This window comes from Aptenodytes patagonicus, chromosome 5 (assembly GCF_965638725.1).
Source record: "Aptenodytes patagonicus chromosome 5, bAptPat1.pri.cur, whole genome shotgun sequence".
Classification (NCBI taxonomy): domain Eukaryota; kingdom Metazoa; phylum Chordata; class Aves; order Sphenisciformes; family Spheniscidae; genus Aptenodytes; species Aptenodytes patagonicus.
Genome location: NC_134953.1, coordinates 110,559 through 127,794, shown reverse-complemented (window position 1 = coordinate 127,794; position 17,236 = coordinate 110,559). Strand labels below are relative to the sequence as shown.

The window sequence follows — 17,236 nt, the reverse complement described above, 5'->3', positions numbered from 1 at the left end:
ACAAAAGTATTCTTTCCCCCATGACAGTCATGAATTCTGAAATTAAGCACAGCAAGTAGAAACAGAAATAACCATCAAAGATGCCAAAAGCTGATTCCTTGGATATATCCCGAAGCACTTACATTCTCGTGACAAAAACACACACAGCCATTACGTGCAGTACTTTAAACCCGTAGCACTCAACCCTGACAAGGTTCAGTCAGGTTAGAGTCAAGTCACAGACTGAACAACTGTGGTGTATTCTCGTGATACAGTCTCAGGTTTGTACCGTGATGTTGTGTCCAATCTTAGTGTGAAACAAAACTACAGTACAATTACAGTGTAGTTATTTTATGGTCATGGAGGATCATAACCCCATCTCCTTGGTGTAGAAAGATTTATTCCCCCCCCCCCCTTTCTGTCCATCTCCTCCATCTGCTACCTTCTTAAAGAAAAAATAAATTAATCTTCTACCTTACAGTATTCTCCTTTATTTTTTTAGGATTCTTAGAGGGGAGTTTCTTTACGCAATGACCTCACCGCCTAAGATTGCATTTGTAGAATCTAAGAGCAGCATGTCTCAAAACCTGTCTAAAACCACTCTGAGGCTGAGCCAGCAACTCCCCAAAACCACAAGAGTAAAACTGCAGCTCAAATGCTACAGATCAATTACAGGAAAAAAACCACAATAGACCTATTTATGTTCTTTCTGTCCGTGAGGTATCTTTTTTGCTTTTTAATCCATAAGAGATTTCTTATGAGTTTTTAACTAAACTTCAGAAAAACATCAACGAGATTGTCCACATGCAAAAAACCAAAAAATTAAAATTAATGAACTTTTAGCAATTAAATTTTTACTTTTTCCTATAGTCACCAATTACTTGCAGCCAAAATATGCACAACCATCACCAGACTTAAAAGATAAAAATTCTAAGAACTATCATACAATTCCAAATTGCTTTTACCATACTACAGACAGTTAAATTTAATTTCCATCACTTAGATGTAATTTTATATCTTGCAGGTTTTTGATGTTGTTTTGTTGTTGTTGGGTTTTTTTAACTTCTTGACTTTTTTTTTTAAAAAAGACTATTAATAGTGAGAGCAGTCAAATTTCAAGGCTTCTGACTCTTTAATGTAGATTGGATAACGTTGTATCCAATTCACAAGTAGCTGTTTGTCCCTTCTGGGCAGATCGCCAGCAAGTGACAGGCTGATGAAGCAGCAGTCTACAATCTATGTTATGAACCAGTTCTAATAGTGTTTTGAAATAATTTTCACAATAATATCATAAAGAAAACAAACATTATTTAATCCAAAACATTTCTAAAATGCTAGAGGAAATGAGCAGCAATTGGAGTCATAGAATCATTTACAGATTAACAGATTATATTTTATATTTCATATTTATCTTATGTTCTACAATTAACAGATTTCATCAATAGTTGTTATTTTAAACAACTATTCAAACAAATGCACGCACTCAGAAGAAAAGCTACATCAGATGGTCACAGTTATAATTGTGCAGGAGTAACCATGGGAATGGAAAAAACACAAAACAAACTATTTCAAGCAAAAGCATCTTGCATGGCTTTTAAAAGCTCTATCACCGATATCTCTGGTATACCTTTTATTTGCATTAAAATGCATGTAAGTGGAGCAATAAGACGATACAACAGCAGATTAAGACCTAATTGCAAAGAAAGTTAGTATGTCACATATTCTCTGATGATTTAAATCAAGTACTCCAGCCCTATGCTATACCTGACTAACATTCACTAGCAAAGCAAGAAATAAGTTCATTTGCATCAATTCCCTTACCACTGTCTTAATTATCTTAATACATATAATGAACATTGGGCAACTGAAAAAAAAAAATCAGTTCTAACACTATCAGTGCGAACTTAAGCATCCCATTGAGAACATATGCTAGGATTAATCTAGGAAACTTTTCTTGTTTTGCTTTTTCTTTCTTCCTCATCATATTGCTAAAATGAGATTGGGGAAGGGGAAATCAGCAGAATAAGGCTATCCATGTACAAAACAGATTAGAATTAGCAAAAAGACAATAGAATTAGCAAAACAAATGCAACTGGTTATATACACATGCTATTTTTGCTAGCCTAGAAATTATATGCTAAGATATCATCAAATTTCAGAAACTTGGAGAGAACATATACTTTTAACCTTTAGGTAAAATTACAATAAACTTTATAAAGGTATCACCACATTGCAATAGGCAATATAAAAAGCTGCTACCTCTTGGTTTTTACCTAACATTTTTACTACAGTAGTATACATTATTAATTATAGTATAATCACGTCTTCAGAGCAGTTATACTAGCCCCATTTGTGCCAAATGTAAAGGATGGCTTACAAAAACAAGAGCTCAGTTTGTTAGCCATATCAAAAACAAATGCTTATCAAATGCACTGAAAAATAAGTTCTACTTATAAACATAAGCAGCAACAAAAAGTTTTAATCTGGTTTCCTTAGCAGAAGATTGCTTTTGAAAAACAACAACACGAGAAGGAAAAAATAGTTGTTAATATTTTTAACTATTTCCTAAATTTAAAACATTGCAACAAACAACTCAAACCTTAAACATTCTGGCAATCCTGGTACAGTGATTTTTAAACATTACTGGTAGTTTAGGCATGAAAATAACCTGCAGTACGTAAACTGACAGAGGATTAATGTTGCAGACATTCACATTTAATTAGTTATGTAGGGCTAGTCTTCAGTTATAGATTGATTATTTTAACCTGATATAAATTCATACATATATACATTTGCATGCAGTGTTTAATCAAGAATATGCTTATTTTAGAAACAGTCAAGTAACATGGCAGCGACAGATCATTTCACAGTTCTTTTCTTGTCGCTACGAGTATCGGCAACCCATTTGAATCGCTACCTGTCTACAGTGATTTTCAACTCAGTCGCACTTACTGGAAAGTTTTTGCTGGACTTAAGTGAACAGCATACACTTCAGCTTTTGGCCAGTTTTGGGTGGTCCCTATGTACTAAACTAAGGTACTCACATGCCTCAAGATATGTTTTAAAGTGGCTTATAAAATTACAGCAAACATGGAGTCCGAAACCATTACAAAATACCCCAGCAAGACTTAGAAAATCATCCTATATTTACTAATAGCTACATAAAGGGAACAGGTGGTTGTGATGGAAAAAAAAAATCCACACACAAATTCCCTTCAAACACTTTTAGAATACTCAAAGACTAAAAGGTTGCTCTGAAAAAAACTTTGTGCTAACTTTTTGAAGACAAGCGTAAAGAGAGAATTATAATGCCTATACAAGAAATCCAGAGGAATGTCTAAAGCTTTACAACCAAGACTATCAAAGTAGCCTGATTTCATGCTGAATATTATTTCAGCTTCATATTCCTTTGCAAAGGGTATCTGCTGAGAAAATGAATACCATCTTAGTTTTCTACAAACCAGGTGATTTTATTGTTTTAGGACAAACTCAATGAGAGTTACGGATACAATTTTTACGTGTACATACAGGCAAAATACGTAACAATCCTTCCTTCCCCAAGTGTTGAACACTGTCATGCACCTTATTTCTCTGGACAATTAATTTTCTACCCGTCAAACGTTTTTACATACCCACTCCCAAATGCTACAGTCTAACTGAAGCACTTGATTATATTCTCAAGTCTGCATCTGTCATTTTTAATCCATCTCAAGAACACGAGCTAAAGGTTATGGGAATAACCTTGCATCATGGCTGTCACAGGTATACCACAACTCACCCAAATACAAAGAGCCACAAATTGAAACCTCTATTTTTGAGTGGCTGTACTTAACATGCTCTCATGCCAATATTTTACAAGCGTGAAATCTTTAGTAGCAATGACACACAAATCCCCGTGCTTGCTTCACCTTACAAATTCCCAAAGAACTGACTTACTGCTTTTGGTAAACAGAATACTAAACATTAATTTTTATTTAGTGACAGACTATTATTTATGAAGAAGTCTATCAGATACAAGTATTTAGTCAAGAATGGCCTAATAAAAAACCCTCACTACCTTTCTAACCTACTGTGCTGATTATACACAGCAGCAGTTTACCTACTGTAGATTGTTGGGCTTTGAGCACTGCAGTATTTCTGCTGATAAACAGTTCAGCAGCTCAAAAATGCCACATTTGCTTGTATTTTCTCCTATCCTCTCAGCAGTTACATGTTCGCACTTTATGTGCCTCTATTTTAAAAAGAAAAAAAAATACAACCAAAAGAAAAGTCAAGCTCTGTGACTAAATACACCATAATAGTCCCCGGAATATATTTCAACATTATAAACATGCACCTTCTATACAGCATACAGACAGTGCAGCTGTTCTCACTGCCTATCCTTTCCATCTTCTCTTTTCCCCTTGATTTCTTTGGGTGGTACTACTTGCAGACTGTAGTTAATAGCACATGTAAAATAAAGAAAAATTGTAAAACTTTTCGAAGAATAGAAGAGACAAGATAAAAGGTATTCTCTTCTCAGAAGAAATCTCCCATTATCGCCTCAGAGGAAGATTCAAAGCTTAAAGACAACAGTTGTTTTCATTATACTAACGTACTTTAAATTCCTCTATTACAAAAATCAACCCATTAGAAGCAAATGCATTTTCAGCAATTACCTTGTGGTTCCCCAACAGCATAAGCTGCCTTTTTAACACGCAGGATTTTAAAAGAACATACTACTAATAGTATACTAATAATTTCATCTTGAGAATTCTTTCAACATTCCAGCATCTACAGTTCATGAAGAAGTTGAAAAATGTTAAACATTTCTAAGGTTTATTACAGTTTTATCAAGGTCAAGCCTTTGATTCCCAATTCAAAGTTTTCTTCGGTTCAGATTACTCATTTGAATAGTCTGCTTTGCTAACAGCATTTTTATAAAGATGCAAACAGAAAATTCATTAAGTGTCCATCAAGTAGACGGTGCTATCCAGCTGCTGACTACTTGGCATTTTGAGTGTAGTTTCATTCAAATATCGCTAGAAACAAGTGTCATACAGTTTCCACTGCCCACTGTGAAAACGCTGTTATAATGACAGTCCAACAGCTACCCAACTGTTTAAACTTAAAATTTGTGAATTTTATTTGCTATTGTTTGTTGATTTCTTTGGTTCCATTTCTTTCAAGCACAGTTAAGTCACTGAGGTGAACTATTTTGTGTCTAAAAAAAGTAACAATTGTAAGTGCAATTTATACAACTTCATACATGACACAAAGAAACCTTTGTATCTCATTAATTAAATCTGTTTGTTCCTTGTCTTCAGGCTTCTTATAACAAAGATAAATATCTCTGACAGATCTCACTAGATGCAAAAAGAACAAGATGGCTATGTACTTTGAAAGTACCCAAGTGACTTACTAATCTAAAGCCTTAGCAAAAATATATTCGTGCGTTTAACAATTTTGCACTACAGACTTCATTTTTTTTATAGAATAGTTTGGGTTGGAAGTGACCTCTAAAGGTCATCTAGTCCAAACCCCCTGCCCTGGGCAGGGACATCTTCAACTAGATCAGGTCGCTCAGAGCCCCGTCCAAGCTGACCTTGAATGTTTCCAGGGATATTTCATTCATTCCTCTTCATACAAATGGACTAGTCATATCTGATAAGTTACAATGAAGATTTGTGCTTGAAAAATAGGATTTCTTTTCCATTCATGAAAGGTAAGTTGAAAAGAAACTTTCTATAACCCTTGCCTCCCCCAGAAAAAAAAAAAAAGGCTTCACAGATCTCACAGTTCTGTGAACCGCTTCATGTTTCAGTCCTCCTTAAAATATCAGTAAGTGCTGATCTGAGATAAGACAGAGTGGTTGTGAATCATTGCTGCCAGTCTCCAGAGGAAACTGCTACAGAGGATGGTCAATCCTTGCCTAGGATCAAATGCTCCAGGGCATCAGAAATAGTGTAATTCTTATTTAAATAAGGATGTATTTACATTAGCTCTGTAGCCTCAACCTAGAGCAACAAGTTTAAGAAATTAATTGAGGAAGAGAAGGAAGAAGGAAGACATTTTTAAGATCAGAAGAAAACTTGTTATTTACTATTAAGCATGCAAATGAAGTACCTCAGTCAATGTTTAAGAGACAGTAACATTTAGATGTCAATTATTATTAGTTAGACTTGCAAAGCATTTTCTTCTTACAACACAAAGTTAGTGCTCCAGTTAAGCATTAAGTGAGAACATTCACCAGTAGTTCAACATCTCCCTGTAAATAATTACAACTGCATTTAGTGCAAGAAGAACGTATGTTTTTCACTCCATATAAGCTTATAACATTACTGCAAAATCAGAGAAGGTTATACTTATTACAGTGAAAATTTTAAGAAATTCTGCATGAGATAGACTCCTATTCCTGATTTCACTGTCTGAAGATACAGAAAGATGGCAGTATATGAGGAGCAAGCAGACAGCATGTGTACTGCTGGAATTGTTATCCTGGTCACACGGAGTTCAGAAAAGGCTAGACTACTCAAATAACTACTTATTTTTCCAAGCAGAACTGGGAACACAACACCAAACCCGTGCTGTTGCAGCTATGTTGACAGTAATATTCAAGATAATTTATGTGTGGTTATGTGAGCTACAGTCACAGCAATGAATCCAGTATAGCACAATAAGTTTCCCTAGGAATCTGCTAGGTATGCTGTAGAGCATAGCATGTAATGAATGTAAGTGACACTACAGTTGATTAGATAATTGTATAAAATTGAATTTAATTACTATATCTAACTATCTTGCTACAACTGTTCCTGTGAGACCTCATGCCTAAGCTCTACAGCTTAATAGACCTACAGCTCTATTTCTACCTATCCAAATTAATCATAGAATCATTGAGGTTGGAAAAGACCTCTAAGATCATCGAGTCCAACCATCGACCCAACACCACCATGCCCACTAAACCATGTCCCTAAGTGCCTCATCTACACGTCTTTTAAATACCTCCAGGGATGGGGACTCAACCACTTCCGTGGGCAGCCTGTTCCAATGTTTCACCATTCTTTCAGTAAAGACATTTTTCCTCACGTCCAATCTAAACCTCCCCTGGCACAACTTGAGGCCATTTCCTCTCATCCTATCGCTTGTTACTTGGGAGAAGAGACCGATCCCCACCTCGCTACAACCTCCTTTCAGATAGTTGTAGAGAGCGATTGCTAGAAGTCGTAACTGGAAAAAGGTAACACTTACACATTTAAATGTATAATATAGGTGAAGCAAAGATAAGAACTTCTGCTTTCTTTACTAAAGCCAGTGTTTGAAAGGAGCTGACTTTGTATCTTGCTTTTTCACATTTTGTAAAAAGAGGCCTGTCATATGCCCGGACCGAGATCAAGTCCTAGTTCAGTGTTCAGATGGCTAAAGTTCATGTAATTGTTTTTGTCCTGGTTTCAGCAGGGATAGGTTTCCTTTCTAGTAGCTGGTACAGTGTTTTGGATTTAGGATGAGAACAAAGTTGATAACACACCGATGTTTTAGTTGTTGCTAGGTAATGCTTACACAAGCCAAGGACTTTTTAGTTTCCCATGCTCTACCGACTGAGAAGGCTGGAGGTGCACAAGAAGCTGGGAGGGGGCACAGCCAAACTGACCAAAGGGACATTCCATACCATGTGACGTCATGCTCAGTACATAAACTGGGGAAAGCTGGCCGGGGGGGGCCGCTGCTCAGGGATTGGCTGGGCATCGGTCGGCGGGTGGTGAGCAACTGTACTGTGCATCACTTGTTTTGTGTATTATTATCATATTATTATTATCATTTTATTTCAATTATTAAACTGTTTTTATCTCAACCCACGAGTTTTTCTAACTTGTGCTCTTCCAATTCTCTCCCCCATCCCACAGGGTGGGGGGGGAGTGAGCGAGCAGCTGCGTGGTGCTTAGTTGCTGACTGAGATTAAACCACGACAGTTTTCAAAATTGTATTTCTGTTCACTACAATAAGAAAAAAAAGAACTGCAATATTTTTTACTCATTTCTGTTAGTATAAAGCTCTATTTTCAGGAAAGGTTTAACACTTAAAAATAATGAAAAAATATTTCATACAAGTTTTACTCTAATTGTTTAGTAAATGAAGGTAGTAGAGGTCTAAAGTCTTCCCTTTTGTAGCTGTTAATTTACTTTACATTACTATTCATATTGTTTGATTAAAAGGCTGGAGAATACACAGAAGAGTATAATAAACATTCAGAAGTCCAGTGATGAATTTTGGAAGCAGCGAGTTAAAACAGGGGGCGGTTAGGTCAGGAAAATATGGAGAAGTGGCCTTGACAAAGTTTGAAGGGAAGAATAACACTTGTTACTACAAAACTCGCTATTACAGGGAGGGAGGGGGAAAAAAGATCAAGCTTTTGGCAAGAGAAGCAGCAAATTTTGAAGAATGTACATATTGAGTAACTGTTTCTTCTGTGAGTTTAAGTTTTAAAAAAAAAACTTAATCTGAGCTACTTGAGGCAAGGTTTGTATTCTGTAACCTTTTAGAAAAGTCTGGCTATTATAAACTAGATCAAGATTGAAAATACAATATTCTGCAGGGCCACACACTATTTGCCTATAACATGCACACCTTTACACAATGAACTACACACACACGGATTATCTGTCTCGTTGTTTAATTGTCCTTGTGTTAAAGGCATTAAAAGCTCTGGATAAAAAGTTCCCTGGTATCTCATGTATTAATTGCGTACTTGAGACTGTTGGGAGGCACAGTTTATGCAGTCCACTACTCAGACATTAGGCTCTAAGAACACATCTTCCCTCTCTGACACTACATTATTTTTGTTACAATTGCGTTTCTGATTTTGTCAGTGGAAAAACATCTCCAGTATTCTCAGTTACCATCGGAAGCATATGGTCACATTTCTTAAAGGCACAGTCATACCCTTGAATTAGCCTCATGGTTGATTTGCTTTTTGTTTTGCTGTGTTTTGTTTTAGTGTCTTACTTTTAGAGCACAAACTTATTTCCATTACATTATCCTGTTAGAAAAGAACAGCAGTAAATCTAGTATTAAAGAGAACATCATACAGATACTTTTCAATGCAAATCTGTATGTGCCTCCAAAGAAAGTCTCACAGACTCTTTTTGGTTTTTTGGTTTGTTTTTTTTTTTTTAAGGTAGCAAAGGAATTCTTGTAGCCGAAATGCCATACTTCTGCTGAGTCATCCAGCAGTTTACCAACTCTCACAATTTGCCAAGTTGTGAGGCAAAATGAAAAAGCTCCTTGAAAGCTGTCCTGGTTTTGGCTGGGATAGAGTTAATTTTCTTCCTAGGAGCTGGTCGGTAGGCGGGTGATGAGCGGTTGCATCATTCCCCCCTCCCCCCCCCGGGTTTTTCTTTCTCTCTCTCGTTGTTTTACTTTCCATTACATTTTTTTATTATTATTATTCTATTATTTCAAGTATTACACTGTTCTTATCTCAACCCACGAGTTTTCTCACTTTTGCTCTTCCAATTCTCTCCCCCATCCCACCGGCAGCAGGAGGGGGGCGAAGCAAGCGACTGGGTGGTGCTTGGTTGCCGACTGGGGTTAAACCACGACAAAAGCTTATAACAATTCAGTGATTATATACACTAGAAAGGTTAAATTTGAGCACTTCCAATAGAGATGACCCAGGAGGATTTGCTAAGCTTCTTGTCAAAACACACAGAAAAGATTAAGACAATGAGGAAAACAAAGCCTTAAGAAAAAGCAGTTACCATTGACTTGCTGAATGCAAGTTTGATCAGTGGGATCGATTTTCTTTTTTTTTTTTTTTTTTTTTTTTTACTCTCAGCTTTTTAGGATCTTATTAAATAAAAGCTTGTCTTCACATCCACTGATCTTTTAAATTTAACATTATTTCCTCAGAGAAGAATACGAGAATCTAATATTTTTTGCAGTCAGTAAAGTGCTGAAAAAGCAGAAAAAGTACTATTTTAAATAGCAATAGAAAGTGCACACTTTCTTGAACACTGTAATTTGATGTATAAAGGAAGTGACAATAGCCTAATAAGGCCAAACAGAACATTAGCCCATCTAGGCTCACTCTCCAATATACTTTACTGCTTTTGTTCCATTTAAACAGCTCACCTGGTGCAGTAATCTCTTCAGTTTCAATAACTGAGTTTTTACAGCTGTGCAGTCTTGGACCATGTGCCGAAGTGTCATTTCATCAAGCATCACAGTATTCTCCGGTAAGCCCACTAGCTGTCTAGGAGCCTGGTAAAAATTTGGTGCTCCATAGCTTTCAAAGTGACCAATAGGAGATTCCAGGTAGTTTGATCCCCTAAAAAAAAAAAAAAAAACACACACACAAAACAAAACAAACAAAAAAGCCACAAAAAAACCACTGATGACAAACTAGAGCTAGAGAGCATTTAGTAAAAAAGAAAGTTATGTAACAAGGGCTATATTCACATACTGTGGCATACAGCAGAAAATAAATACAGCAGAAAATAAATCAATCAGAAAATGTCAATCTTATTTCACTCAAATGCTGGACTTTCCTTCCCACTTGCATAAATCTCTCGCAGACTAACAACTACAGTACCATAAAACCAGTTTGCTCATCAGTATGTCTATAAACTATCATTTAAGCTAGCCTATAAGAACTATAGGATTACATTTAATTTAAAAACAAGTTAATAAGTAAAAAGCTGTCCAAGCTTACAAAATGCAAGTAATAAGACTGTGTAATGTTGTTCCATTTTTTAAAAGTTGGGTTTTATAATAGCATTGTAATAATATAATATATAACAGAATATATATAATACATACTATCATAATTATATAATGAAATTAGTAATAATAATTAGTAATATTTATCATATAATTATAAAATAGTATTATATTAATATAATGCAATATATTATATTAGTATACAATAGCATTATATTACTATAGCATTTATAGTATTACATAATCCAAAGATTTGTTACTTGTGTTTAAAAACCGTGACAGAAACAAGAAGTTTTGAAAAGAAATCGTTATAAATCAGTGATGCTCCCACTTAGACATGCTATTTATAGACATGCAACTATTCCAAAAATGTCTTGTACTCATTATCACTTGAGACCCTTCAGTGCCAAAAGAGATTTCTCACAGTATTTCAATTGTTTGGGGGGAAAGAGACAAGTCCTTTACCTGTTCAAATCATTTTTACCATGGATATAGTGATCAGTATGGCCAAGATGATAGTGATCCTGCGTATTCCATTGCTGTTGTGGTACTCTTTTCCAGAATCCTTCCTGATGTTGCCTAGCATTTCTCTCTTGTCTATCATAACGGCTCATGTTTTCACATTCCTCTACAGAGAGCATAAAATAAGAAAACACATAAAATGTGTTCCTAAGACCTTGTATATTTACTATGCGCTGGTAACAGATGCAGTGTAAAATCTGTGTGGGTTTTTTTTTTTTTAAACTGATCCAAAAAAGTATGCGTTTTAGGACTGTCAAGCAGACTTCTGTAATGATGTCACATTTTTACTAGCATATAAAACTTGTTACAAGAGTAACCTGTAGGAGAAACTACAGAATTCAGTCTTAACAGTATTTCAGGTTTAAGTAGAAAGTCATTTGGAGGAGGTAGGGCTATGGGTAAGAAAAAAAAAAGTTTCTAAAAGTAACATTTTCCTGTCTTTCTTACTGACAGGATCTTCAGGCCTTTAAAAAGTTCAAACACACAAACACAGAAAGACGACATTTTAGAAAAGGGCCAGTACTTCATTCCAAAACAGAACAGTTTCGTTACTTAAAATACATACATACATCATCCTATTCATCTTGTTTATTTTTCAACTTGAGACACATTTAATCTTTATTTACCCAGACAACAGGCATGATTTAAAACAAGCAAACAAAATAATCTCTTTAAAACACTAACTTCTGCAAAGCAAAGCAGATTCCCCAAACTTCTTAAGGGAACAAAAGCTGTATTTGGCAACAGCTTGTAAACCACTAGAAACAAAGCCAAAACAACTGCTATCCGTGCAGACACACAAAAAAAAAAGTCATAAACTGCTAAGTGCAATGGCAGAATTCTCCTTCACTTACCCAAGGAGTTTTTCCTCACATTGTTAGTCCTTTGCTAGGAGAATAACTCTACACAAGAGAACATTGTTTTATTTGGCTGCCTACTCAGACATAGTTGCGCATAAGACACTCATAAACAGGCCTTCCTTCCTGCTTAGTTCCCAGCCTGCGTGTTGTTGGGAAGTGAGCCCAGTTTTACCCTGTGATTTAAAATTGCCATCCTCACTCACTGCATACTTGTTGAGCTAGAACTGTTTCTATAAATAGTGTCCAAGCGGCATCCCAGACTCCAAAGTGAAACAAGGAGAGCTTCTGTAGACCTGGAAAGTCTTAAGAGGCTGACGTCAGTGAAGTCACACATAATTATGAAAAAAGTGTTGGCAAAAAGTGCTGTTAGATATCATTATAACAAATACTCGTATCTACAATTCAGTTTTTATCACCTAGTTCAATAACCAAAAAATTAGGTAAGAAAATAAACTTATTCACCTGAAGTAACAGAAGATTTGTTTTCTTTTAGAAGCATCCTTCTACAGCTCTTAACACATTAAAATTCAAGTGGGTATATTCAACATAAGCCCTCGATAAGTTTATAAGTATTTTTTTTATTATGATTTTCAGCTTTGGAAAATGAAGTTGAGACACTGAATAGAGACACATGGATATTAAAAATGAATAAATTTTGCTTTTTCCAGTGCTCATGTTTACTTAAAGGAAAGCCTGGAGGTGGCTTTTGAATTCTTCTTTTCAGATCCTCTTTGCTAAAAATTCAGTGATTTCAAGTAAGAAGCAATTATAGCAGAGATACCCAGTTTATGCCACATTAATGCCACATTAATTTCATATGGAATCCCAACTTTTAAAAAATGCCAAAAATAATAGTAATTAGCTAATACTGATCTCAAGCAGTAAGTTTCTCCTCCTGAATCAGCAGCTTACACAGCAGATTGTCAGTCACAAAACATATTCCAGCTACACAAACATTATTGATACTTAGCTGTAGAAGTGGGAGTGGATTTAAGTTTATTATATTGATGCAATTAAGCAAGCAGTGAATTAAAAATTATATTTCATTTGTGTCTAGGTTAAATGGCAAACATGAACTTTTTATGGTTTTGTGGCAAACATTCACCTTTAAAATGCATGTATTTTTAAGTCTTTAAATTAATAATTTGAAATTACTGATGCAGATGCACCGCATGTTTTACAAACAAGGAAACTTATGAGAAATTGATCTACCCTTTAAAATTGTTTCTTAGTTTTTCCCAACAGAATTAGAGTTACCCTTATTGAAAGAATATCCCCTAGGCTTGGATTGTTATCCATTCTGGAAAATTAAAAAAGTAAAAAATAAAAATTCTACACCTATCTGGGCTAAAAGTTGAATACTAGCACTATTGTCAGTAAGCACCTTTCACGCAAGTACTTTGGAAAACTTATTCTGAGATTTAAAAGATTAAGTACTGCACTTCATATGCGCACACTTCAAACATGATGTGCCACCATTGTGGTAGATGGAAGAATTATACATTTATTTACTGGTAATTTGTCTTCATATCTAACAAACGCGCAGGAGTCTTCACCCAAAGAACTCGAAGGTACTCTCAAAAAAACCTGAATTTCCCCAAACTTCAGCAGGCAGCTGAACAGTACACAAAGTAAGGAAAGCTTTTTTTCTTTCAGTGGCTGTTTGTACAGGGTAGGGCATTACAGTCCTCCACGTTCAATGTTTCTGTTCATTTGAAGATATATTAGCCTCCACTGAACATGGAGGTAAAGCTAATACCCATATTCACATGACAGTGACAATTCTTATAAGTAGATCAGACCAAAAGCAAATGCCTCAAACTTTTCCAGGCCAGGATTTGAGAAAGTATGGCAATAGTTTGCCTTACCTAGTTCACTCTAGTCTGGATTTGTATTATTTTCATGGCATCTAGGTATCACTATCCTCCCTGTGAAAAGTTTGCCAGTATCCTCACTGACCACAAGAGTGCATAAAAGACATCTTGAAAAAACACATCTTAAATCTTAAGGCTTCTGTTACCCTGAATTGTATAAAATATATTAGGAGATATTGTTATTTTGTAGAAGAAAACAAATAATTATCTCAAGAAGAATTACACTGCCATTCACCAAAGCTGAAAAAAAGCTGTGACAACATTTTCAAACATAGCTGAAGCATGAGGCTGAAGGACTAACTTAGAAGTTTGAAATTTATTCTACTAAAATAGTTTAAAGAAACAAAGTGTGCGCAACAAGGTTGCATTTTTATAAAAGGCAGTAAACTTCTAACTTTAGAATTATTCTTCAAATGTAAGAGTTGTATTTGGGGGAACACAAATATCACACTTCCTACGTTTCAGAAAAGAAAGAGTTGTTACTTAAAGAAAAAACAATTTGAAGAGTGCACTGGCTTATTAAAACAAAAGTCAGAACAATGCAACTCAGTCTCTTAAGCCCGTACTGCAGTTTCACGGCAAGATTGCTTGGCTAATTTACTAACCTTTGTCATGAGGTGGGTCCTCAGGCAGGTCCACATCAAGCATGAGATCATCATCTTCAAGATCACATGAATCAAGATTATTCAAGATATCCTGCAAGAAAGAAAATGTGAGATACAGCTGCTTTCAAGATATTTCGTTTATGCTACTGTCATAAAAAGTTTCAGAGCTTTGTTACATTCGTATTGTTCACATATCCAATGTTATCAGCAGCCGCCTCTCTTTAGAGGCCAAGATCAACCTTACTTGAGACCATCTATACAAACAACAGTCATCACACCTCTAGTAATACGATACAATAAGAGTGCTAAATGAAACAAAGATGGATTAAAACATTTTTCTGCCTGATGCCTATGGAATACTCCAAAGAATTTTCTATTCATTAATATCCTGCCTTCTCCCCAGTTGGAAGCATTTTAAAACTAAATTATTTTGCTCACTTAGAATACAAAAACACCTTTGTGAAGAGAAGATGTTAAATCACCTTATTTTAGCTCTTGTATCATACTATCATAATATCATTGAAAGGAAGAAGGGGGAAACCTACGTTATCTTGACTTTTTGGGCCAACAAAACTTAAAATATGCTATTATCAGCACTAAGCTCTGCTGCCTTTTGTCTTTAAGATTGCGGTTCATATAAAGCTGTTTCTAAAGGGACTAACAAACTGTCATGTTGCATGGGTGTGCTAATAGTACAAGAAAAATGCAAATAAAGCGTTAGTACTAAATGGAATTATACATATTATATATAGTCAGTCACATGTATTAAAGAAAAAGGACTGTAGTGGGGGCAAGTCAAGTCAGTGTTAAAAAGACAGAAACCGACCCCTCTTTCTTTAAGAATACCAACGGTAGGGAAAAACTCAAGAGGTCAAGGCTGTAGAACATTCAGCTTATTGAGCAGTCAGATGCTGCTAGCACCACGCACCTGAAAAGCCGCATCAGGCAACAAAGCGCAGTACTTTATCAGAAAACCCAGACTCTGTTTTACTTCATTATCCAAAGAAAGCTAAACTTATTAATAGCAAGCGATTATAACACAAAGTAGGTCTAAGGAAACCGTTAACGGTTATACAGCTCTAACTCTTGAGTTCTATTTTCTCATGTCCCACAAACAAAAGCCATAGCTTTAAGGCCCAAGATCAGACTCAGGCACGTCACATCTGCCTCTTTTCTAAGACCAGAAATGCAGATTTTTCTTAGGTTTAACAGCTACACCTAAAGATGATTCATGGGACCGATATTGAAAAATTTACCAAATATTAAGTAAAATAAGTGTTTTACTAATTCTCTCTCACTGGATAATAAAGTGATCATTAAATACTTAACTGAACACTTGCATACAGACTATCAATACACTGCAAAACAATATTCACTTGGAAAGCTATCCCTTTGCTGGCTACCATTTATCAGACGCTTTGTCAGAGATGTATAGATGAAAAGGAAGAACATTAACAGGCATTTGTCTAAACTGTTGCTCCAACTGTTCTTCAGTCTTCCTATAGCGTTCATAAAGGACTACTGTATTTCATTACAAATGGTGGAAAGAGCCAAGTATATTTTAATTTTTTTTGTGTGTGTGACACGGAACATTAAACATTCTATACTTCTGCAGGGGAAGTTATTTATTGACTTAGGAGGGAGAGTATGAGATGAAAATAGTTAATATGCACTTTGTAAAACATGAGCAATATAAAGGAAAGATGGAATACTTGAGATTGAAGTATAACAAAAACAGGTGGTTCTAAGTCCTACCCGAGTTATTTTGTTTACATATAGCGTTCGAAGTATTTACAGGAAAAAACAGAAAAACCTACATATCAGGGCATTGTGAATAATAACAAAACCAACTGTGGAAAAGCTTCACAGAGAAATGGAAGCCATTTAAAAGGTAATGCAGATTTAACATTTCGGAGAACAAACTGCCTGTATATATTTACTTCTTTTTGTTTCCATTAATTTACATTTTTCCAGGAACTAGAAGGTTTTTAACTAATGTGTATTTTTTAAACAATTCTGCAAAATGTGTGTTTGAGAGGCAGCTTTGGTTTGTTAGTTGATAAGTTGTTTCTATGCCATGCTTTGACCTTCCAAATTAGTATGAACAAACATTATTTTCTTCTACTGCAGGAACCTTAATGAGCGTGACAAATTACAGAGAGTGGCCACAAACATATAAGGAAGTTGAAAACGTTTGCCATTGCTGTGCAAAAGCATTAAAAAAGCACAATATAAAAACGTAGTATGTCAGACTGTTAGCTAATAGACCTAGATAAGCCACTTTACTATCTTTGTATCAGAACTTCAGAAGCCTAATGATGTCAGAGAAGGTCAGCATTTGAGATGCCAAACATACTTTTCTGTCAACAGCACATTTCATTACGCTTCCCTAATTATACATTCCTGCACCACACTGAGGCAACTCCACACTAGAAAACACAACTGTGAATATGAAGTCTTTGTAATAGCTGGGCCATATGTGAATTCACTTTGAGTATTTCCCAATGCTATCTACTTGGGAAATATCATATAAAAGTAGATGTCAGCAATGTCATCTTGAAATAGCTATAAGATAAAGTGCAGGTTTCATCAACACATTAGTACATATAAAACCTATATTTACAGACTTCCATTGTTATTCTTACTACTGTATAATGAACTGAAGTTAACTACATGGCAGTAACATTGTTAATAACGTGTG

General features: G+C 35.4%; 1 protein-coding gene across 6 annotated transcripts in view; it reads right to left on the bottom strand.

Moving 5' to 3' along the window:
* CCSER2 (coiled-coil serine rich protein 2) overlaps positions 1-17,236 on the bottom strand; it is an 80,100-nt gene that overhangs the window by 26,583 nt on the left and 36,281 nt on the right. For all 6 annotated transcript variants that reach the window (XM_076338280.1, XM_076338279.1, XM_076338282.1 and 3 more), the window contains 3 exons: positions 14,536-14,626; positions 11,140-11,302; positions 10,087-10,282 (listed from right to left, as the gene is read on the bottom strand). In XM_076338280.1, the coding sequence (XP_076194395.1) occupies positions 10,087-10,282; positions 11,140-11,302; positions 14,536-14,626 (450 nt within the window). The remainder of the gene's footprint in view (positions 1-10,086; positions 10,283-11,139; positions 11,303-14,535; positions 14,627-17,236) is intronic.